Consider the following 23,885-nt stretch of genomic DNA (forward strand, 5'->3'; position numbering starts at 1 on the left):
ACCACTTGGTCTCTCTTTGTCTCCATATCTCATGAAAGCTGTCTTGGGGCCCATCTATTCCCTGAGTTATGAATTATGAATCACTGCTAATAGGCTGCTTCTCCCTTGTTTAACTTAGTGTGGCTCCAGGCTTATCGCTGATGGCTGCTTCTTCTTGGACTGCCTACCTCAGTGCTGATCACCAGTATTATTCCTCCCTTCACTGTGTTATTGTCTCATTATTGCATTACTGAGGCAGGGGCTTCAAAAGCTCCGGGAAGACAAGGTAGACTGAGTCTCTGTCCAAGTGACCTTCCCTGAGGACTTAACCCACACTGTCCCACCTTGGTGCTGCATAATGGATGAAGGACAGACATTGGACGGGAGGGGAGAAATGGGAGCGATAGGCCCTTATTACCTTGTGATTAATTTTTAATGAGGTAAACAGGTCTTTCCAGGTCACCTGCAACCTCACACACCCATGGCAGGTGGTGTGTCTTCTCCATCGTCTGCCTTATTGCTGTCCTCTTTGACATCTTCCATGGCTGCAGGGGCTCCATAGTATAATTAGGTCTCACTGTCATTGACAGAACGTGTGTCATTTCCCACAGAGTCCCTTCTCTTTCCTTCAAGTTAGATGCCATCAATTATACAGTGGCCAGAAGACCTTATTAGCTTTGAGCAACCTCACTCTTCCTCTTGCTGCCTAAGTTTTCCAGCAGTGGGTCCCTACACAATCAAGTTAATGCGTATTGTTTCATAATTAATTAATTTACGTTTCACGTAACAGCTCATAAATTTGAGTTTAAACAGGTTGTGTGGTGGAAACCTGTTTTTGAAAACATCCTGTCCTCTTGCAGCCTGTGATTCTCTTCAACCTTGTGGCTGTAAAATTCAGTGCTGGGCTTCACTCGTGTATGTTATAGTCACATTTTTTTCATCCCAGTATATGTTAAATGACAGCAAATAAAACTGAACATTGTTATGCTCTAATGGAAATAAAAGAGACTCCTTCAAGCAGACGTCTGGTTCCAGAGCGGCAGAAATTGGATGACAGGCGAGGATGCACATACGGGGTGTCATCTGGGAAATCAAGACCGCTCAGTTCACTTGCTCTGAAAGTCAGTGAGCAGGTACGCCTTCGCATACGAGAAGGTGGAGAGCTCCCACAGCAATTCCCTGCAAAGCCTGGGGAGGCTGTGAAGGAAGGAGAGAGGAAGAGAGAGAGTGTGACAGCAAGGTGAGAAAAGGAACAGATGGAGAGATGCGGGGAATCTACATTTACAGTCATTTAAAACAGGTGCTATACATAGTACAGCTTTCAACCCATCATCTCATCTAAATGATATCATTACAGCCAGAAGTCATTAAAAAAAGATCGTTTCCCCTGGACTGTATAGATTCCCTCCCTCTCCCCAGGGAGCGGGGATGAAAATGAATTTAGGGCCCCTCAAGTCATTGAATTTGCTTTTTATCACCCGATAGCCGCGCTACATATGTGCCATTGTGCTGTATATAGGATTAGAGAGGATCTTTTCTGCCTGACTGGCTACCAGCTCTCAGCAACAAGATGAGGATCATTTCCCCTGCTGAGAAAAGCTCCACTCAGCCTAGACGAAACACTCAGCACACACACCCCACTGGTGTTCGGTATGGATATTCGCTCACATACCACCATCTTTATCAACATGTGGGGGATTTGAGACTGGAAAAAACATACATGTATGTCCCTGAAGAGTGTTTTATATTCCTATGGCATTGAAATGACATGCTTTGCATCATTATTTCGAAGTTTGCTCAGAAGGTTCCAGGTTTACTGAGAAGCTTGTTTATGATTCATTAAGCAAAGGAGAAAACCTTCATATTTTTCAAGACCTTTATTGTTCTCCAGCACCATTACTACCTGCAAAGCCCTGTTTGATCAGTCGAAGGGGTCATATTCTGAATTAATAAGTGTCACGCCATCCTCCACACAGGCTCTCATGGTGGATCTTTTGATGCACATTTCTCTGCCCTTTGAAGCTTGTGTTTTTTTCCTCAGACTGAAGGCTGGATGGGTGCTGTGTGGAGCAGATCCTCCTGAGCTTTTTGTTCCTGTGTTTATTTGAGGAGGTTCTGCCTGTTTACATCAAATTCTTGACCGCAGAACTGCTGGTAATTGACACCAAGTGTACATTTGGTACCCCCAGCAAACTTTAATCTAGAGATGGTTCCCTGACACAACTGTTTGATACAGTATGTCAGGTTTCCACTTGGTGGTCCCCGTCGGAGCAGTTGAATGGTTGATTCAATGACTATGAATTCAGTCAGTACATTGATTTACATATCATCTAATTTTATTTCTCTCATTCCCACTATGACAATACGGTCACTGACAACCAAACAAGTTTGCAAGTTCTTGACAGCAAGATAAACTCAAAAATACTAATCTCCTAATTCTTAGGATTTTCCATATTGACAGCATTGGTACAATGATTTTGTCAGCTGTCACCATTCTGTGATCTTGCGTTCACTAACTTCTTTTCTGTAGATTAGTTTTCACTGTCATTAAATGCAGAATTCCCAGTTCCATATCCACACCCAAACGATTCACTGCATGTATTCAATGTTCTGCAGTTCACGACAGCTAATTCTGAACACATTAATAGTTGTTGTTGTCCATTTCCTTAATGTTGGCATCCAATTATCGAAACGATTGTGGCATGACTAGCGGAGATGGGCATCAGGGATGACAGTGTTGGACAACAGTGTTGGGTCGTATCTCTTGAAAACAACACCTTTTTCAGCTTTCTCTGAACAAGCAACTTCTGTGACAGTTCTGTGACATGGCGTCTTTTTGGTAACAATTGTAAACATGGTGACGCTAAAGAGGAATGATGTTGTCTCTTGGCCCCACGTTCCCAATCACCTACAGAATTGCGTAAGTCAAGGCAACAGTTTTTGACTCAATCAATCTAAATCTTCAGCCATCAGGAATAGACATTAAAAGAACACGACCTGATGAATCCTATTAAGCTGGGCAGACTAATAATTCCAGATGACACAACGAGAAAATCGTCTGTGGTGAAACGTTAATGGTCACCATATAAGTACTCACACTGTATGGTCTGATCATCATGCTGCGACATGAGTGCTCACACTGTACATATCTGTCGGCCCCTCTGTATCGTCATTGCAGATATCAAAGTTTATTTACTTTTACAATGCTTACAAGGGAGAAATGAGTGACTATAAGTGTCATTCTGTATTTCTCTCTGGTATCTTGGTCTTGTTAGGATACAAGCCTGGCCTATATGTGTTGTGTCACCATATCCTGGTTTCAATTTTGCAATATTGCGGATTGAGAGAAAATTATAATGAGTTTGGGGAATCTACTTGTGACGATATTTCAACTGTGCCAGGGCTTGAAGATGGCCAACACTCAAGGTCACATGACTGCTTTGGAGCATCTTATCGCTCCATGATACCCCCCATTCACTTCATGAAAAAAACTCAAAAATGAATCATGTGTCTCAGAAATCGGGTCAAATCAGGCACAAATCGAACAGTGCATGTCAAGCTTTAGGCTGTGGTGAGTCTTCCTGCTATGAACAATTTGAATTACCCTTTGCTGCTCCAAGTTTTACCTGTATTATAGAGGTAATCCTCAACAAGAGGCAGAGATAGCACACAACTTGTTAAGCCCTGAGGCAATTTGTGATTTGTGAATGGGCTATACAAATACAATTTGATTGATTGATTGAGGTCAACTCAGATACTATTTACCAATACATAATCCATTTCTCATGTTGGGATTACAAAGTATGTTTATTGCTATGAAATCCAGGTATATTCCAATTCTACGGCAAAAATCCAAGAGAACTTTAAACTGTAAAAGTTAAAAATCATCTTGTTTCAGTGGAACAATACAGTTACTGGATTAACACAGGCAGAGGGTGCAAAAATATTTATCGTCATGTTTTTAAAAGCCTGCAAAATCACACGATTAATTGCAAACTGTCTATCATCGAACGAGCTACTTATTGGTATATTGTACAATCCATTTTACTCAAGTGCTCTAGACAACAGTGATGTAGATTTAGATTGTATGAATCATGGACTGTATATAAAGAGGGACAATAGGTCAGCTACCCAAAAGTAAAGTCTCTATTGTCACCTGGTGGCTGGCTGTCTTTTAGGTCATAAATATGGCCTCCTCCATATTAATGGATTGGACAGAGGCCAAACTGAAATGGGAAACTAAACATCCCATACATTTTTCTCAAAGATGTTATCTGTTTAGATGTTATCTGCTTATCATCCTGATATTTGTGTTCAGTTGTCCGGTAAGTTTGGTTTTAATTTTGCTATGAGATTGGGTTCCAATGTCATGATTGCCAGCTGTGACCAACTTGTGATTGGTCAAACACAGACATCGACAGGACCTTACTTTATTGGCTCCTTCCCCAGATTTTGGCTCCTGAAGCTCTAGATGGCAGCGCTCTTATCAAGTATAATTCATCCTCATCTCTCAATAGTGGGAAGAAGTGCAGATGTGTCATCCATCTTAATTTACAGTTTATGGTTTGAATAAATTGTGACCTTACTATTCTGTTCACACTCTAGCTAACTAGCATGTTTATTGACAGCTATGACTGAGTAGAGCGAGAATGTTACTTGTTAGTTGGAGTAATCCAACTAGCTCCACTGTAGCCACTATGTTAACAAACGCTAAGAATTAATTAAGTAATTACACTGGTTTCGCTGTGACACATGTGACTTTTTATAAAAACCCTAACCACGATAGAATAAACGGAAAAGTCAACATTTTTTTTACTTCATTTTTGACAACAGTTTATATTCACTTTTCACTGTGACACATGTGACTTTTTATAAAAACCCTAACCACCATAGAATAAACAGACAAGTCAACATTTTTTTTACTTTATTTTTGACAACAGTTTATATACACTTTTTGGGATCTGACTCAGGGATTTTAATTTGTTTGTATGATATGTTAATGTAGGCCTTGGTCATATCTTGGTCACTAACTACTATCTATCCATCTTGCTTTCCATTGGCTTGGCTACTGCAATTTGCAGCAAATGGTCCAACCCCAACCCCCCACCCCATGTCTTTCTCTCAGTCACTCTCCCTCGTTTCAGCCTTGAGGCGTCCTGTTTCTTCAGCTCCTTCGCTTTCAGTCACAATGCTGTGGAAAGGGTGAATGGGTGGGGGGCATTTAAGAGAGCAGTAGGTGGGAGTGGAGTCTGACCGCATAGGGTCTACTGTTTAAGAGAAAGGGAGTTCTCTCTTTCACTCCCTCTCTCTCTCTCCCTGTCGCTCTGCGTCTCTTTATCTTTCTCTCTCACCCTCACCCTCTTTCTCTCTCCTCACTGGCTGCACATCAGCCGGCTCTCTAGGTAGACTCGAGTAAACACTCTACGAGAACAGAGGGAAGAGGGAAGATGACAGAGCTGTCAGCACTCTGAGAGATACAGACTGGTGAGAACATTTGCCAGGGCTGCCTGATAAGACTCTGCTACTGCTTAGATTTTCCAATCAGATGAGAGGCTGTGAGCATTGTGTGTGAGGTAAGTCACCTTCTTTACCTGCGTGGAATGACTGTGTTTGAATGGTGAGCAGGGTGAAATGGCTGAGCGCGTTACCTAATTAAGATGAATGAGAAAACTGAACTGCACAGCTTGACAAATGTTGAACTTCAACCACATTCTCTTCGCTTTTTTTCTCACTTTCATATAAATTAATGTTAAAACTTTCAGATTACATTTTTTTCGTAGTTTTTATAAAATTTGATGTAGGGATGCAAGTAATTGCTTTTTCCATTATCAATGTGTCTTTTGTAGATCAACTGTTTAAGGGTAATATCTTTCAAATGTATAATTTTGTATCAATATAAATATCTGAATATAAGCACAATCAAAATGTGACAATTTTGCTTGATAATCAACACATTGTTAATTAGTGAATTGCCAATTAATTGACTCTATTGATTGTGACCTTAGATGATATATTCCCAATCCATGAAGAGTATGGGTGCTTAGCAAATAAAAGCAGCTTCTGTAATTCATCCTCATGTTTTACAAAAGAGGACTTCAGAGACTGGCTTAATTTTGCTCTTTACTACATGCACCTGGGTACCAATTATGTTTTACTGTCAAAGTTTTCCTCTTGCCGGCTATTTTCCATTTATTACCAGGGCAGTTAAAAAACGACTAATGTCTTCAGAGATGGAAGTCTGTGATGATCTACTGAATTATTCTGCTTGCATTAGGGCTGATGCTGAGCTGATGGGTTTGCAGTGGAGAGTTAGTGTGTGTGTGTGTGTGCGTGTGTTTGTATGTGTGGGCTGCTTGTCTGTATAGGTCCAGCTTTACACTTTATGGTTGCCAGCAGACAGACAGTAGGCTTGTGTAACCCGGGAGACAGACAGCTGCTCGGTATTAGATGCCGCTGGTTTGTTCCTCTCCCAGATCTCAGGCATATATGTTGCTGTAAACCGGCAGCCTCACCGGCACATGTGTTACGTGCGCTCACACCCACACCCACACACACACACACAGATACGCGCTCACCATGTGCTTCCCAGTCTCTTATCTGCATGTCAGCTTCATTTGTTTGTCAGCTGTGTCTCATGGGGAGACAGAAAGATACACTGAAAGATAATCAGACAATTTGACAGAGATGATGTTTGATGGATTAGTAAATAAAGTGAATTCACTGACACAGGGTTTTGACAGCCTATTCTTGATTGCTGCCACTTGCTTACATTTTCACTATCCATAGTTTTTTTCAGATTATGGCTTCAAATTATTTTAGGTATTAAAGAAAACCAGAGTAAACAGTGGCCTCTGTGGTCACAAGCATCAATGACAGGATACGTGTCACATATGGTGTAACAGTAACACAAGTAGTGAAGAAGACTCATAACTGACATGACTGAGTTAGTCAACTAGTTAGTTATATCACATACACATGAAGATATTTATCAAACATAGGCAACCACATTGAGCTAAAGGTCATACTGGACCAGACAAGGCTGAAGTATGAATTTGTGGTCTTTATATTGTTGTCACTGCTCATTTCAACTTTTAAGAGAAAGAGTCTGCTATTCCTGCTTTCAAAATGTGTCTTGCTTTGAAGATCTCTGCCTCCAATCCTACCCTCAGGGTGAACAGAACTGCATTTAGATTTGGAGTCCAAAAATCTCAGCTGGAAGCTCATGAAATTATTAAATGTGGGTCAGCAGATCTTAAAGACTGGGTTAATCAGAATTTATGGCAATTGTCATGGATTTACACGGTATCGCCCTGAAAGGGATTGACAAAACTTGTGTCCTCGTGTACATCGCAGCGTGAGAAGGTTTGGACGGAGGTAGAGGGGAGAGGGAGGGGGGGGGGTGTATGGAGAAGTGAGGTGGGCTGTGACAGAGGAGACCCGCAGGATACCAGGGCATCGTGTGCTGGGTGGTATTCGTGTATGTTGAGGAGATGCAGACACAATGAAGTAGTCTGGCTGCAGCTTCACATGCACTGCAGGCATCTGAAATATCTTTTGTTTTATTTAAAAAAAAATGTTCACAGCTTTATGTCAAGCATGGGTTTGTGCTCAGAGGATTTCCTCCTCATAGGCGCGCTACCTGACCCTAGGCAGCAGTGCAGGCTTGGTGCATTAACGTTTCATGATGCTTTGGCTGCGCATATGACTAGCCACTGATAGTGACACTCGGCATAACGATGAGTGGGAAACGTGCCTTTGTTTGGACAGCTGTGAGCTCCCAAGGCTCTGGGCCCTACAAAGCTCGCTGAGAGGGTGACTGTCTTTAACCCCACTTAGCTCCTCTACTGGTGATTGAAAGCAAACAATAATTGTGCGTATTCATGATGACCCACGCTGGGCAAGACTCAGGGGAGATGCAGAGATGTATTGGTTAAACTAAACTAATGTCAACTTTAATTCAGGCTGATCCAAACACCCATCCCTCTTCTTCCTTTTGTCCTTCTTCTTCAGCATTGACACTGGTCTCTGGTGAAATGTCATATTGGCTCAAGATGACGTAGTGTTCACTGAAATTGTTGACATAATGTATGGGTACAGCTTTCAGAACAATTTCGACTGGACTGTGTTTTTCGAACGACATGACCACCTGTGGTCCAGATGGTTCTCAGTACGTGAATGTAGTAAAACCAATGGCACATACAGCACAGTGAAACTGAAGATATATTGTTCAGCGATGACTGTGGCACTTAGTATATTTTTATACAAAATATTTTTATACAGATATTAATGACTCTCAGAGGATGACATTCCCATCGGCCTCAGGAGTAGGTTTTCTTTGTGTTCATTCTCAACATTTTAACACTTTTAACATATTAATCATGCTATGTACAATTGATTTATTGAGAAATAGTCCACCCTCACAGATGTGTGAGAATATCTGCAACCCTTTTCAGAAGGAATTTTACCATATTTGGAAAATTGCTCATTTTACAAGAGAAGGTTTAGATTTTTTTCCAGGATCTAGCCTTTAAATTCACAGCATCCAATTACGGAAGGCTAATCCTGTTGTGTCTAAATCCAAGGTTCTTGACTGAACTTGACGGTTGGCATCACAGGGCAGTATGCTTTCATTTATCCACTAATTTAGAGTTAAAATAAATGATTAAATGACTCATACTTTACAAGTGAGCGTATTTCCCCCACAAAAGTCACCACAGTCTTTCCTGTGTCTCAGTCTGCCCCAGTCAGATTAGACTTCGCCACAGAACAAAGACCTCCCTCAAACAAATCCAGTCTTTTAAGCATCCCAGATGGTTTTTAATGCTCCTCCGATGCTAATGTGTGACGGGAAACGAGTGGAAGTCTTGAAGCTGTGGGATCCGGGATGCCTTTGTTTCGCCCTGCCCTCCATTGCCGCAGCCAATAGATGAACACATGTGGTAGGTACTTCATTTGAATACTTTACCTCCACCAGTAACTTCGCACATTGGAATGCATAAGCTATAATGTTCTTGGACCATGATGGGGGGCCCTTTTTGAGAGGGGCAGACAATTTAAATTGGGAAAAATGGTAAAAACTGGGGGAAGCCAATGAAGAGACGACCCTGGGGATTCGGGTCATTAGGCTCATACAAGTGTCTGAATGGAAGGCACTCCCAATTTGGACACGGAACACGCTTCAGGCTTTCATCACAGACAAGGGCAAACAGATGTCTGGGTATCACAGCCAACATGCATGCTTCCATTTCTAGTAGAGAGGGGAAAAAAATCCTTTCCATCCTGTTTGAATGGAAATAACCAATAAAGCTCAAGTGCAAAGTGCGTAAATATGCAGCATATATTAAGAGCTCCTGAACATGTTTACTCAGGATTCTCCCTTCACTGTCTTAATTTACTTTTCTAGTCCTTCAACAACTCAAACATGCCACATAGAAAGGCTGGATTTACTATCCTCTAGTTAAAAAAATATCCAACCTGGTACATAAATATAAGAATCCAGGCAACTCTGCGTCACTAAATATGTTTCTTAGTGGTGACTTTCAGTTGACTCATTCGGTCTGATACATTTGCTCACTCCTCTATCTTAAGTATGCTGTTGGTGAGGTTCAGGTTCAAAAGCTCTCAAGAAGTGACAATCATGCAAAATAAGCCAGCCAACACTCTGTTGAGATTGTGAGGAGACTGTGCTCTCACCTTGCAGCTCATTACCTGAGCGGGAAGGTGTTAGTTACATGGTAAGTTAAGACACGTCCCAGAAGCAGACATCAATACCTCTGTGTAGTTTAACGACACGGGCAGTGGCCAGGGCCAATCAGATTTTTCTAGTTATGCAGTGCAGTGTAAATGCGTAGGAGAGGAAGTAGGAAGAACAGAGGCCTATGAACTCACAACTGTCTGGAAAAATCAGCAGGTGGATGGGTAGTAAAGGCTGCCAAGCCTCTACACCACACAGGGGTTAGGCTAATAAACAGTAGGCCACCGGTACCCAGCATGTTAAAAACCTCATGAACAATGACTAGCATCCAACCCCTCCATCTGGACCCAGTGAGAACAGCAGCGAAGGAGGGAGGCACCGCAGGGGGAGCGCCATAAAGAATATTGATGGGCCTCGCATCGAGGCACGAGACAAGTCACAAAAAACTAGATTGAGATTTGACTGTCTGCTGTGTAACTGACCCAATGAGCACTGTCGTTGAATCAACATTCATCTCCTCCATATCTGAGTGTCAAAGTCGGAAATTGGTTTTGGTTGAAGAAACCGAGTTCTTTGGTGCAGTATCAGTCAGACATGTCCACTCTTGCTCTAAATCTCTCTGGCGGTTCTGTGAGCGTGATAGGACTCGTGAGCGTGATAGGACTCAGCCTTGGCAGAGTACTCTCTCTGAGTACCCAGATAGAGTGTTTTTGCCAGTATCTCAGATCCAGCCTCCCAGTCCGCCTTATCAGCCATGAACACACTTACCCCCACCATTCCCCCGTAATCTGTGTCATCGGATCCAGTGGGGTCACAGCTGAGAGCCAATGTGTGTAGCTCCGGTTTGATGAAACCAGCCTTCTTTTCTGCCCTAAAAAAACAGTGTATTCCCTATTTAATTTCTCTAACTATATCGGAAATAATGATAGTACTGGGAGTTGCAGTAAAAATATTGATGGGCTTTCTTGATTTCACGTTATTGCCTGATCAGATTTGTCGAGTGCGAGTCGGGATAGAGAGCTTGTAATTGTCAGGGCAATGAAATTGAGAGCAACATTTATCAAGGTATAATAACTGTACATTTCTCTCATTTTGTGTTATTACCTAGTTCAAACTAATCAACCTGCCTATCTCAATCTGTCATCAGGACATCTGCTAAAATAATCCCAATTCTATTAAGAATTTCTAAGTGGTTCCATTTTGAGTAAAATATGAAAAGGCATTATAAAACTCGTCACTGCAGACTCCACTTCCCAAGTCGCTTTCTTGAAATAGGTGAAAATAATCTGATGATGTATTAACAAGGATTTAAAAATATTTCTGATTTCAGAAGTAATTAATTAATAAAATAATTCCTGACAACACCGATAATAGATTTTGGCCACTGGGGAGCTGTCAAACAATTGGATCACACAACAATGACATTTTTACTTCTGAAAGGGGTTGGGGTTGTGTGGTTATGATATTCACTAGTGATTAATATGTCGATTACTTTCTTGAAATTTGAATAAAGTTGTTGTCTAACAAATCAGAAAATAAACTTAAAATGCTTAGATTCACATTTACATATTTGTTGTAAACTGCTGCAGATTTTTTTTTAAATATTATCTATGAATCAACTCACTGACTAATGAGTTTAACTTTAAACATGTTTGCAAATAGGTGCCTATTAACACGAGCAACAGACAGAAGAAAGCTGCCTGCTGCTGCTGCTGGAAGTGATGCCATGACAACAGTGCGAATGAACCGAAAGAGCAAAGTTATAGGACACAACCAGAGACAATCAAATGTGATGAGATGGAGATTTTCAACAATGAATCTCTGCCGCCATATTATACCTAAAGTATCATTGGTAATTATTAACTTGAGAAGTTGGTTCCATTACCGAAAAATGACAGAAATGACAAATTTCTGATTTTGTTTTGGCCATTCATGTCAGTGTGCGCTGGACTGCTGAACCCAACCTGCCTGTGAAATATGCATCAGTCAAACATGGCACAACTGCAAAGACTTTCTGGAGGGGGAGGCCAAGAGGAGGCCTTTCTTCCAATTAGCCGTGTCCTAATACCATGGCGTCACCACATTTCTGCCATGCTGTAATTGAACCACATCTTGAACTCAGCCTTGTCCTCCCTGCTCACCACTGCTCCCTAATGAAATGAATTGCAACTAATGGCTATTCAGTCTAGATTTCAAAAACTGCAACTCTTCAGCCACCAAAGCGAGCAGTTTGCTTCTTTATGATACCGACTCTGTTTTGTGTACTTCAGCTCAACAGCGACAGCCACATTGGTCATAAAAAGCAGAAAGAGAAAAATGGCGTGTGTCTTCAGCAGAATGAGGTGATAAAATTTGAAAACCTTTTTCTCAGAAGCGGCAACAACTGCACCATTGATCATGCATCGAGCACTAAACTCAAGCTGTGCCTTTTCCCGGAAATTCATTCCTGTGTTTGATGATTATAACTCACAGCCATAGTGCTGTCCTCAGCAACTCGCTATCTCTCTGACCTTGGTGGAAATACACAATCCATATCAATATTCACCTGCTTTAGCTCAGTACACACTGTATGTGTGAGGCTTCTTTCACCTTGCAGGCAAGACGATTATAATATAAAACTTTATCAACAGATTGCAGTACCAGTGGATATGTGGCTGAGTTATGAGATCACTCTTTAAGGTAGAAATATAACCTTATTTCATGATTCTTGATGTGGAAGTCAGTGTCCGTAACTAAGGCTCATTTCCTGGTCATTTCCTCCTGTTACAATTTGACAGTATCTCAAGGTGAAAAGAGCCCCAGACAATAACCCTCCATTCAGTCCTTATAGCAGCGACCCAGATTTAGATTCTGTACCAAAGAATGCAAGCTGAGTTTTTGTCATGGGCGACCTACAAAACTAGGGAAGCTTGATAAATTCTTCAGAATTGAAAAGGGAGACTGAGAATCTTATCAGACCTGTTTAACATACAGTCCTGGGACTTGAGTTGTAGTTGTGGTCATTGAATATTTACAGCTTTTACACACCAAGTGGGGCACACTGCTTCATTATTCAGTTTGTTTGTTTTCAGACGCATGCTGCGGTGTCTGTTCACATTGCTGACTGTTCGCAAATCTTTCTTTCCATTTCAGAAGACGCCCTGACTGCCACTCCATGTTGGTCTACTTTTAAATGAACACTTTGCTGGAGACATTTGCCCCATGACACTAAATGGTCTTTTGTTTCTACACAAAAATGACATCTTCATTTTATAAAATCTGTACAAATATATGCCACTGAACTCTTGCTGAGTGACGTTTTTCTGTTGTTTGACCTGCCCCATGCTAGCGTCTCTGCATTTAGGTGAACTCCAGTTATGGCTCAGATTGCCGGCATTGGGGTCCTGGCTGAATTTGAAAGAGATTCTGACTCCTGCATAAGATATATGCAATTCTCGCCAGTCTGAAAGTCGGCTCATCAATCTCCCACTGAATTGAAAATAAAACTGTCCAAAATATGGGAGACAGTAGGAGGAAAAGATAACACTGGAGAAGTAATCATCCATCCAGGTTTTATTTATTTCACAGACTGTCCAAACGGGAAACAAGATCAATGCTAAGTGATAGACCACTATTATGTGAGAGAGCCTTGCATGCCATGTTGGACTGGAGGTATCCAGTAGCTTATGGGGATTTGCGCTGACTGGACTGTCCTGGTTTTACTCTGATCTTGATCCTCTTGGTCCTCCTTTGTGTGAAATGAATACATTCTCTTGATTTACTCAAGGATTATGTTTTTAGACTTACACAACATGGCAGGGAAACAATAAGCACAACATCTAGGGACATGTTGGAAAGCACTTGACATTCTTGATAGGATGGTGGGAGTTATTGCTACTTGAACTGGTTAAGAGAGACAATGTTTTTTACATTACACTAATGGGAATATCAGGGATGTTTGAAAGCCAAGACTTATATAAAGACCCTCAGGATGTCACTGTTTCTTTTGGACTTTGTACATGAAGGAGTTTCACCTTTTGTTAAGATTTGTGCATACCACTGACACACATTCATAGCTGTATGTTACACACATCATTTGCATTACTATTGACGTTGAATACTTGTTAATGACACTTTCATGACTAGAGAAAAAACAGCATTACACATTTAAAACACCCCATCTTAACATGTTCCTTTGTAAATGACCAGTGGCTTGACTGGAACATGCCTCTGCAGCCTCCACTCAAACAAACATGTTGGGGGTCTTTTTGTTACATTCACGTGGTTGTTGTTTTTTAAAGGTTATTTTTGGTGCAATTTATACCTACAATGAGATTCCAACCATTTGCTTTGTTTGATGCTGAGTAACACAAGTTGAGTTGTAGAAATTTGGGAGGTCAGAGGGATTGGGATACTGGAGACTGGAGATTTCTGTTGTAATCCTGTATCCTAACAACAACATTTGAGATTCTTTTTTACATGACTTAGGTCTTTACTATAACCAAGTAGTTTTATTAAAGGCTAAACTTAAACAAATTCCTAAGCATGGATGTAACAGATCAGAAAGCAATACTTTACAACACTAAGCTAAATTTGAATGAGAAAAATAAATATTTCAGACTTTTTAATGTGTTGAATCTTAAGCCTGATTAATGATCTTGTGAATATAAAGTCAGTAGTGCATTGTATTTTATTGGTTTGGTAGGGTTGGGGTCAAGGGTTCAATGTCAGGGGAAGGGTCAACGTTACTAGGGTCGGCTGTCTGATTTGTTACCCCTTCCCCCACTTAAATCCTAAAGCAATAAAATGGTAGAATGATGTGAATCCTTTTGACAGGGAGAGGCCTAATCAGTTTTAAAATGGTCCCCAAATGGGTCTTTGAAGAATTTACAGCTCTCACTGTGTGAGGTATAAAACTTTAATTGTCTCCCTTGTATGTCTTGAGAATAAGCTAATGTGGATCAGTTGCACCAGCGGCTTTCCCCTGGTAAAATTCTGCTCACATTTGACCGCAAGACGGGCAACAAGCTTTGTTGCTGTTTGAGAAGCTAACTATAGAGCAAAACCAAGTGAGGGAATTACAAAGAAGCAGCAGTCAGACTGTATCAAGCCCATGTCTGTGTTGCCAACAACCAGTTGCATTAGCATAATGCCAGGGCCACAGGGAGGGCACGAAGGAAGTCCAAACAGAGGGATCAGCTCTGTGTTTCTCAGGGTCACACTCAGTTTCTCTTATTGTGATTGTTGTACTTCACATTAAAGATTAGTAGATGGCAGCTCCGGGGTGAAAAGGCCAAATCAAATTATTTCTCAGACTTTGTGGAAGTTTCTTTTCTTAGTTTATCTGTGAGTGAAGCAGAGTTTTGCCAGCGCCACAGATTCTCAGACAAAGCCTGCTTTGGTCTCTCGGGGTTGCCTCGCTCAGAGTTCCATGTGGAGAGCAGCCACCCTTCAAAGTGGGAAAGCCAACCATTCGCCCAAAACTAAAACCTTAACAGCAACTCAAAGCAATTTTCTGCCTATTTTGTGTTTTAATCCCTGGTTTGTGATGCTTGGTCACAGTGGTGTGACTGTGTGTGACTGTGTGTGTGTGTGTGCTTGTGGCTGTGTCAGTGTGCCATAGAGTGTTAGCAGCTGAGTGTGTGGGGGGGTCTCTTTCGGATCCCTGAGGGCCCAGATCCTCAGCTCTCCCATTAGCACTTTTACAGTCTAGCCATCATGGAGGCGCTCATCCCTTCCTGTCAAATCGGGGGGGGGGGGGGTTGAAACCGTGCGATCCCTCAAAGCTAAGCTCATCTGTCTGCCTGCCTAATCACACATCAGGTTGGGTTGAGGCGACCAACCATCTCTTCCTTGAATATTACCTGCTGACTGACATACCTCCTCCCTGTTCCTGTACACGTGAACATTCCCAGCCAATAGTGCCCTGTGTTTTCAGTCATCACTGTGACTAGGTCAGGTGTGGCGAAGGAAATTAAACCCTTCATAAATATTCCACCACTGGTTTGGAATATCCTATGTATGCCTGCCTGCAGTCATACATTTTCATATCTGCTTATCCAGACATTTTCATGTGGGCTGCTAAGAGCTGCTATTAACCTTTAGAGCTGCCAAGCTACACACTGGTTTTATGAGAGGTAGGAAATGATCGTTGTCAGCATCTCTGACAAGGAGGGGTAAAAGGTGCAATTATATAAACTCAGCCTGAGACACTTAAAAAAACAGGCATGGACTATATGTTCTTAATCTCTCTTTTGGTTCCAGTAGTGACATTTATGTCTTTCACCACCTTTCTGCATTGAAATAAATGGAAATCTGATTATTATAGGAACAACAAACTTGAAGAATCAGTCCTCTCTTTCGTAAATACCCCTAATGTTAGATGGAAAAGTCTCAGACTTTATACCTTCAACCAGCTCTGTATATTTAATTCAAGACTAAGATCAAACAGCAAGGTAAAACATCTGGTTTGAAGGTTTGCTTCTAGTCCACCACCTCAGCACATTTTTTTCCACCAGACCTTTTAAAAGAATCATGTCTCAGAAGGTGAGCGCAATAAGAGTCATGTTACAGTACTAAAAGAAAACTCAGTGGCTTATGGGAAAGCAGTGCTGACCTGCCAGTTTGCAGGTTGCAGGAAACTTTGTGCATCGAACAGGTCTGTACAAACACAGATGGTGTAGGCTGGCATTAGTCTGTCAGCTACATCTGTGGTCTGGATTGTGGTGTACAGAGGAAGTTCTCTACTATACAGGTGTTGTTGGTGCCAGCTTGTCTCAACATGATTCGAAAAAGGAGGCTCCGAGGTCACATGCCGTCCTGGCAGAAACTGCTGCTCTAGGTACTCTAGGTACTAGGTAGGAATTGTGAGAAAAATGCCCCAATGTCATCCACTACCCTGCTCCACTAGGAGCAGATGAGCTAAAATGGGTCAAAGACAGCAACAGGATTGGAAGTGGTCTTTTGTTAGGGGCAACAGATAACGGTTAATTGCTTTCTAGTGGGATACTGTAATATTTCAATCCAGCTATGATCCCTGTTGTGGATGTGTGTGTGTGCGTGTGATGGAATATGTTGTTTTTATCTCTCCCAAATCAAAAGGGCAAACCTGACAAATTAATATCCAACAGGATTCTATGTTAATTCCTGGTAAAACTATGTGACAGTGAAATGCTCCTACAAAGTAATCAAAAAGTAAAAAATGAATCTTCCTTATTGTAGGACTCAAGACCAGGAAACCCATTTGCTAGCTGAAAAGACTATTCTCCACTCCAGCTGCTTCTTTACCAGAAGACACGGAGCCAGGGTGTCATCATGTGGATGAAAGGCTTCGTTTTAGGCTGCATGACTGTGGCACTGCTGATTCAGCTTTCCACGGGCGGCCTGGTGAAGGTCATCCGCCACCGCCGGGAGACTCTGATGCCCAAGAAAACGCAGGAGAACCTCACTCTGCCCCACCCTGACCAGCCCGTGGTGTTCAACCACGTCTACAACATCAACGTCCCCTCCGTGTCCCTCTGCTCAGTGGATCTTGACACGCCCGTAGGCCCAGAGCTCAAACAAAAGCCAAACCCAATGGACATGCAGAACAGCGAGCACATGGAGCATACTGTGGATGGCGACAATCAGATTGTTTTCACCCACCGCATTAATATCCCCAAGCAGGCATGCGGTTGCAACAACCAGCTGCCAGACATCAAGGATATTCTGAACAGGCTGGAGATGCTTGAGTCAGAGCTGTCTAGTCTGAGGGAGCATTGCAGCAGCGGGGCAGGATGCTGTGGAGCTCAAGTTACAGGTATAACTTTTACTGTATGTACTGTTGTACTGTACTTTACCAACAACAGTACTGTTCACTTTACTTGCAGTCAACAAAAGTTAATGTATTTCTAAAGTGCCTCCAGAGAATAATGTTTGAGTATAGAAAGGTCATGAATACTAATTTTAAAAAAAGGTAAAAATGCAGTACAATTGTTAAATGTTTTTATGTGACCATAGCAATGGATTCGGATCTTTTAAAGGTTCAGTGTGTAAGATTTAGGTGAAAATTGGTAGAAATTGAATATAATATTATCCTAGTTAAGTTTTTTTCACTAGTTTGTTTAATCTTAATTTGACAAATTGTAATTTTTTTCACAGAATGGCCCCTTTATATATAAATACTTTATTATCATATTGGGAACGGGTTCTCTCTGCAACGGCAGCCATTTTTTAAAACTTTTTGTGAAAATGTCCTCTATTTATTGCTTTATTGCAAACCATGGCAAAATTCTAATTCTAATTTCACGGTGTCTAAGTTCCCTTTAGACCTGACTTGCACTGTATATAATACACCTCTCCACATTTTCTGTCTGTCCTCATTATGGGCGGGGAATCTTTTTTCCCTATCAAGGGTCTTTACAAGACTGCGCCTATTCAGTGACCTCTTAGAATTGTAGAATTAAGTCTAACTTATTTCATACATAACAAAATGCTGTGACAATAACACTTAAAACATGCCAAAAACTGATCTGGTCCTGTAAGTAAAGCTAGACATATCAGTTACTGACCTAACTCACAGAGTGCAGCCGGAGTAGACCAAGTAGTCCACATCTCAACTAAATTATGAATTCACGCAGTTTGAATGGCCAGTTTCTGGCCATTCAAACTGGCCAGTTTCTGGCCATTCAAACTTGATCTAATTCATGATCTAATTCTCATGTTTGATTGAAAAGACTGCTCCCGGTATTTTGTGATATTGCTAAGGCCAGAGCTTGTCTGATACTAGTATAATTTTTGTCATCACATTACAATACTTTGTAATCACTTGCCTCTTTTTACCTCACTCAAGGTGAAGTATCCACAAAGCCCTACTGTAATGGCCGTGGGAACTGGAGCACTGAAACTTGCAGTTGCACATGTGAGCCCGGATGGAAGGGTCACAACTGCACCGAACCTGAGTGCCCCAACGACTGCCAGGACCAGGGCCGATGTGTGGACGGAAAATGTGAATGCTTTGAGGGCTTTGGTGGGGATGACTGTGTTATTGAGCTCTGCCTAATGGACTGCGGTGACTACGGCCACTGTATTGACGGCTCCTGCCTATGTGAGGAGGGCTTCCTTGGTTTGGACTGCACCCAGACCAACTGCCTTAACAACTGTCTGGGCCGTGGACGCTGCGTAGAGGATGAGTGTGTTTGCGATGAGCCATGGACGGGCTTCGACTGCTCCGAACTCATCTGTCCAAATGACTGCTATGACCGCGGACGGTGCATTAACGGCACCTGCTACTGTGACCAGGGCTTCACTGGTGAAGACTGCGGCAATCTCACCTGTCCAGGCAACTGTAACAATCGTGGCGCATGTGTGAATGGCGAGTGTGTGTGCCAGACTGGCTACAGTGGAGAAGACTGCTCAAAGCTCACTTGTCCCGCAAATTGCAACGAGAGAGGCCATTGTTTCAATGGGAAATGCATCTGTGATCCAGGATTTGAGGGTGAGGATTGCTCGATTCTTTCATGCCCTGACAACTGTAGCAACAGGGGAAGGTGCATTAATGGAGAATGTGCATGTGACTTGGGATACCAAGGTGAGGACTGTAGCGAGCTGTCGTGCCGCAACAATTGCCAAGACCGGGGTCGTTGCATTGATGGACAGTGCATATGTAACAAGGGATACTCTGGGGAGGACTGCAGTATCAAGACCTGTCCAAAAGACTGCATGGGACGTGGAGAATGCATTGACGGCAAGTGTCAATGCTTCGCTGGCTTCAAAGGTAAAGACTGCGGTGAGCTGACCTGCCCGAATGACTGCCTGGACCGTGGTCGCTGCGTGAACGGACAATGCGTTTGTCATAAAGGTTTCGCTGGTGAGGACTGCAGTGAGAAGACGTGTCCCAAGAACTGTCTTGAAAGAGGTTACTGTGTGGATGGCAACTGTGTGTGTTACGAGGGTTTCACTGGCCTGGACTGCTCCACACTGACCTGTACCGGAGACTGTCAGAACCAGGGACGCTGTGAGAACGGAGTCTGTATCTGTGATGAGGGCTTCATTGGAGAGGACTGCTCTGAGGGTAAGACAGACCATTAATACCTACATTTTCAACAGGTACATATAAGTGATTTAATGGCATTCACACAATTAACACATTACTCATTGGTATTAGGTGTCACAAAAGTCAGATTTTCCAAGTCAATACATGCTTTCAATCTGTAGCAATCATTCTGGGCCAAGGATGTACATCAAGCTAAGAATTACATGCTCAATATGTCATTATCCAGCAAAAAATTATTTGTAAGTGTAATGTGTAAGTGAATTTATTCATACTATTGATTTTTTTGTCTCAGACCTTTTGAATCAAAATTCAATATTCACTCTCCTTTTAGGTTGGTTTTTGTCTCCACCACAGTGGCCCTAGCTGTTATTTGCTCCACTATGTTCATGAGCTGGTTGCTAACTTTCATCTGTCTGCCATCTAGTACAGACATTTAGTGTACAGTAGGTTTAGCTGAAAACAGTAACCTGCAGCTGAGGTGAACCAAACAGTCAGTCAGTGAAATTGCTGAATCATCCTTTTCACATTACACAGTATTTCACCCAATGTTTATATAGAAATACCCATAATTAAATCATTTAATTCAAACAACATAGACACAGCTATAAGCACATGCCAGGTTACACACATGCAAGCAATGTGTCCACACAGGAGGTGTAGCATGAGCAGCACATTAGCAGAGCAGCAGCGGCTTCAATACTCTGTGGCTGAGCCCCCTTGTGCACTTGCTAAATGGTGTGTCTGGACTTTGTGTGTACAGACTGTTTGTGTCTCAGGATGCATTGAGGCACAGTATTGACTCCACTGAAAAAAGCATCCGAAATGACCCCTGTGTAGACATGAGGAGGGATATGACATTCAAATACATTTTTGAGAGTTCCTCTGGAAAGTTCCCGTATTTTATCTTTGCATATTTAGGAATTCCTATCGTGAGGTTTTTTAACATCAAAGGCAATCAAATTGACTCCATGTAACATAATATAAAATGTTAGTTTAATTAATGTATAATTTTTTCCCCTTTGGAAAATATATAGTAAGAACATTTTATCATCACTATATCTCTATAGGTTTGGAAAATGTTAGAATTTAATGTGAATATCAAATATTGTCTGACGAGTTTTGATCTCTACAACTTAATATGCAGTGAAGAAACTTGGTTTTCGATTGCTCTGCTACTTCCTAGCAAATCATATGGAAAATACTGTGGTATTGCAAACTGCTGATTGGAAAACTACCCTTGATCAGGGAAGAGGGGAAAATCTAACCCAAGAACAGTCATAAATGTTCAAATATTTCAGACTGTGCTACAGCTCGTAGATCAAGCAATGCATTGAAATGTCTGGGAAAACATATTATTCCTGTGTTCAGTATGATATCTGTTGTATGTCATTCAACTTTGTATCTGTGAACATTCAATAGTCTCTGTGAAAATTCTGTAAGAATCCCCAGCTTGAATTAACGAAAGTTGCCTTGAGTTGGTCTCATCTTCCTATTTTGAGATTTCTGAGAATGCAGTACTTCGAAAAAACTGAATTACTGACATTTTTAGATGTTCAATACATATAACTTAACTTATGGTGTTTCCCCACAGTCTCACCAGCCAAGGACCTTAAAGTGATAGAGGTCACCCCTGAGACAGTGGACCTATCCTGGGAAAATGAGATGCGTGTTACCGAGTACCTGATCACCTACGCGCCCACAGCAGCAGGAGGCCTGGAGCTAGACATGCGTGTGCCTGGGGATCAGAAGTTGGCCACCATTCGGGAGCTCGAACCTGGCATTGAGTACCTGATCAGTGTCTTTGCTGTTCTTGGCAACAAGAGGAGTGTTCCTGTCAGTGCAAGGGTGGCCACACGTATGTGATTCCCCTCTGTAGCGATTTACAAAATTCAATGTATTAATATAGATGAGTTGTGGATAATCGTTTTGCCTTATTCCTCTCAGATCTGCCTGAGCCTGAAGGACTCAAGTTCAAGTCAGTTCGGGAGTCGTCAGTGGAGGTACAGTGGGACCCACTGGACATTCCCTTTGACGGATGGAACATCATTTTCAGGAACACAGTGAGTCCCGACATTCATCATGTTAATGGAGCTTCTCTATTCCTGGAGATGGCTGAACTCTAGAGCCTACAACAGACTCTGTCATTATCCACATTTTCCTATGGCAAAAAACATATATGGGCCACTGCAGACTTGCATCTTCAGATTCAGTATTTCCCTAATGTGCGTACATGAGGATCAGGGTGATTATCCTGTGGAAAAGGGTTTAACCAAGAGAGAATGCGAACACAACCGTGTTAGCATGTTCTGACAGCTCCAGTGACCCCATGCCACACATAGAAAATGTTACTTGCTTTAATGCTTTATCTTCCTTTTTGAGTGCTCATTGAAACCTCTTCAAACAGTGCTACTGGAATCTGCTCAAAGCCACGCTCTGTTAAAGTGAATACCCTGTCAAGTCTTAAGTCTAAACGCCACCCAGAGCGCCATTATGTATGATTTGGATGTCCACCCCCCTATTCCTCACATTATGCCAGGACTAGTCTTTGAAGTGGTTGATGACTGGTGTGTTTTGGTGCTGGCAGAAAGAGGAGGATGGTGAGATTCTTAACTCCCTTGGCCGTCCAGAGACCACCTTTGAGCAGTCGGGCCTGGGCCCTGGCCAGGAGTACGAGGTCAAACTGGAGGTGGTGAAGAACAACAAGCGTGGACCGCCTTCCTCTAAGAACGTCGTCACAAGTAAGTGTACAAATTCACGCTGCTAACTGGCTTATCAATCTATTGTTTCAAACTTACTGGGATGGTTTTATTCCAGAAGGGTGAACATTTACTTACTTTGGAAAGGGTTCTCTGGCTTCACCCTTTGAAGCATTTCCTTTTTATGAAATTCCGTGGGGAGCCTGAAACAGAGAGACGGAAAATCAGATATATGCGGGAAGTATTTCTTACTTCCCCAAAGTACATAATGAAGTAGAATGAAATGAAGTAGAGTAAATATCTCCACCCTAGGCCCAACAATGCCTGTACAAAACAACATATAATTATCAGTCCTCTAAATATACCTTTTTTACAATATCCATTAGCTTTTCTCTGGGAAATTGGTAAAAAATTCAAAAAACACACATCTCACAATTCTAAAAGAGTAAAAATTATAGAATCCACCCCTTTTTCCTGATCCATGCCAACATTGAATGGGTTGTTTCTTGACCTGTGTTCCATCCTTCTGCCCAGTTTCATTTAAATCTGTTCTGTGTCATCTGTCATTTTGCTGGTTAAAAACAACAACCACCAAATCAACAAGCTAACCAACAAGGGTGAAAACACATCCATAGGTAATAATGACATACCGCACATGAAGGTTTTCAAGTTTCTACTGTATGGATGAAACTCTTCTCCAGACTAATACGGGTGGACCATTGAAAACTTGGCTGTTTTTTGGCATCTTGGTCAGAGTTCAGTTATGAAACTTGACCACATCACAGAGTCTCTTTTGTTGTCAGCTGGTGATAACTCAGCATAACACTGGTTTCTATGTTACTTCTTAACAAGCAGCAAAGAGCTCAGAGTATTGGAGCAGCAAACAGACACACTCCCTCATTGTCAATATAACTGTTAGGACTAAAAAGTCAAATTTGTATTATTAACCCCTGTCATGCGTTGAACACTTGGTGGGACAGTGGGACAAATGTGAAAGCAGCTCTTTGAATAAATGGTCCAGTGTATCTATGACTGCTGGTCCATCACATTCTGGATAAATTATTTGCTCTTTATAACATACACGATGGTCCCTGTGTACACAGACGTAATGTAAAGATAAATCCCTCCAAATCTATCACTTGTGGATTAGTTTTGACCTTGAATTTGGATAAAAAGCAGGTTTGCAGGATAATAAACCTGAACTTTCCGACACCCAGAGCTGTAGATTGAGAATGGATTTACCAGAAATAGAGGCTTTTGTGTAATAAAGTGTCACTTGCAGCTGTCAACCACAAATGCAAAAACAGGTTGTCACCTTCACACCTTGTGCAGGTTCATTGAATTCTCCACCTGGCCTATCCGTCTTGCAGCTCCCAGCAGAGTACTGTAAACAGCCTGACATGTCAAACCTGAGAGATTAGCTCATTAGATTTCACTGCATTGTTGTGATTTAGTCGGGGTAGTGAAAAGAGATATTGATTTTAAGCCCAATTGGCAAGTTATG

At 41.9% G+C, this 23,885-nt stretch overlaps 1 protein-coding gene across 2 annotated transcripts in view; it reads left to right on the plus strand.

Annotated features, from left to right (window-relative positions):
- The first annotated feature begins 5,128 nt into the window (after nt 1-5,128).
- tncb (tenascin Cb) overlaps nt 5,129-23,885 on the plus strand; it is a 45,945-nt gene continuing 27,188 nt past the window's right edge. For both annotated transcript variants that reach the window (XM_053421822.1, XM_053421823.1), the window contains exons 1-6: nt 5,129-5,552; nt 16,874-17,450; nt 18,483-19,703; nt 21,277-21,540; nt 21,630-21,745; nt 22,270-22,423. In XM_053421822.1, coding sequence (XP_053277797.1) covers nt 16,967-17,450; nt 18,483-19,703; nt 21,277-21,540; nt 21,630-21,745; nt 22,270-22,423 — 2,239 coding nt within the window. In that variant the 5' untranslated portion in view covers nt 5,129-5,552; nt 16,874-16,966. The remainder of the gene's footprint in view (nt 5,553-16,873; nt 17,451-18,482; nt 19,704-21,276; nt 21,541-21,629; nt 21,746-22,269; nt 22,424-23,885) is intronic.

Source organism: Pleuronectes platessa, chromosome 4, assembly GCF_947347685.1.
Source record: "Pleuronectes platessa chromosome 4, fPlePla1.1, whole genome shotgun sequence".
Classification (NCBI taxonomy): Eukaryota; Metazoa; Chordata; class Actinopteri; order Pleuronectiformes; family Pleuronectidae; genus Pleuronectes; species Pleuronectes platessa.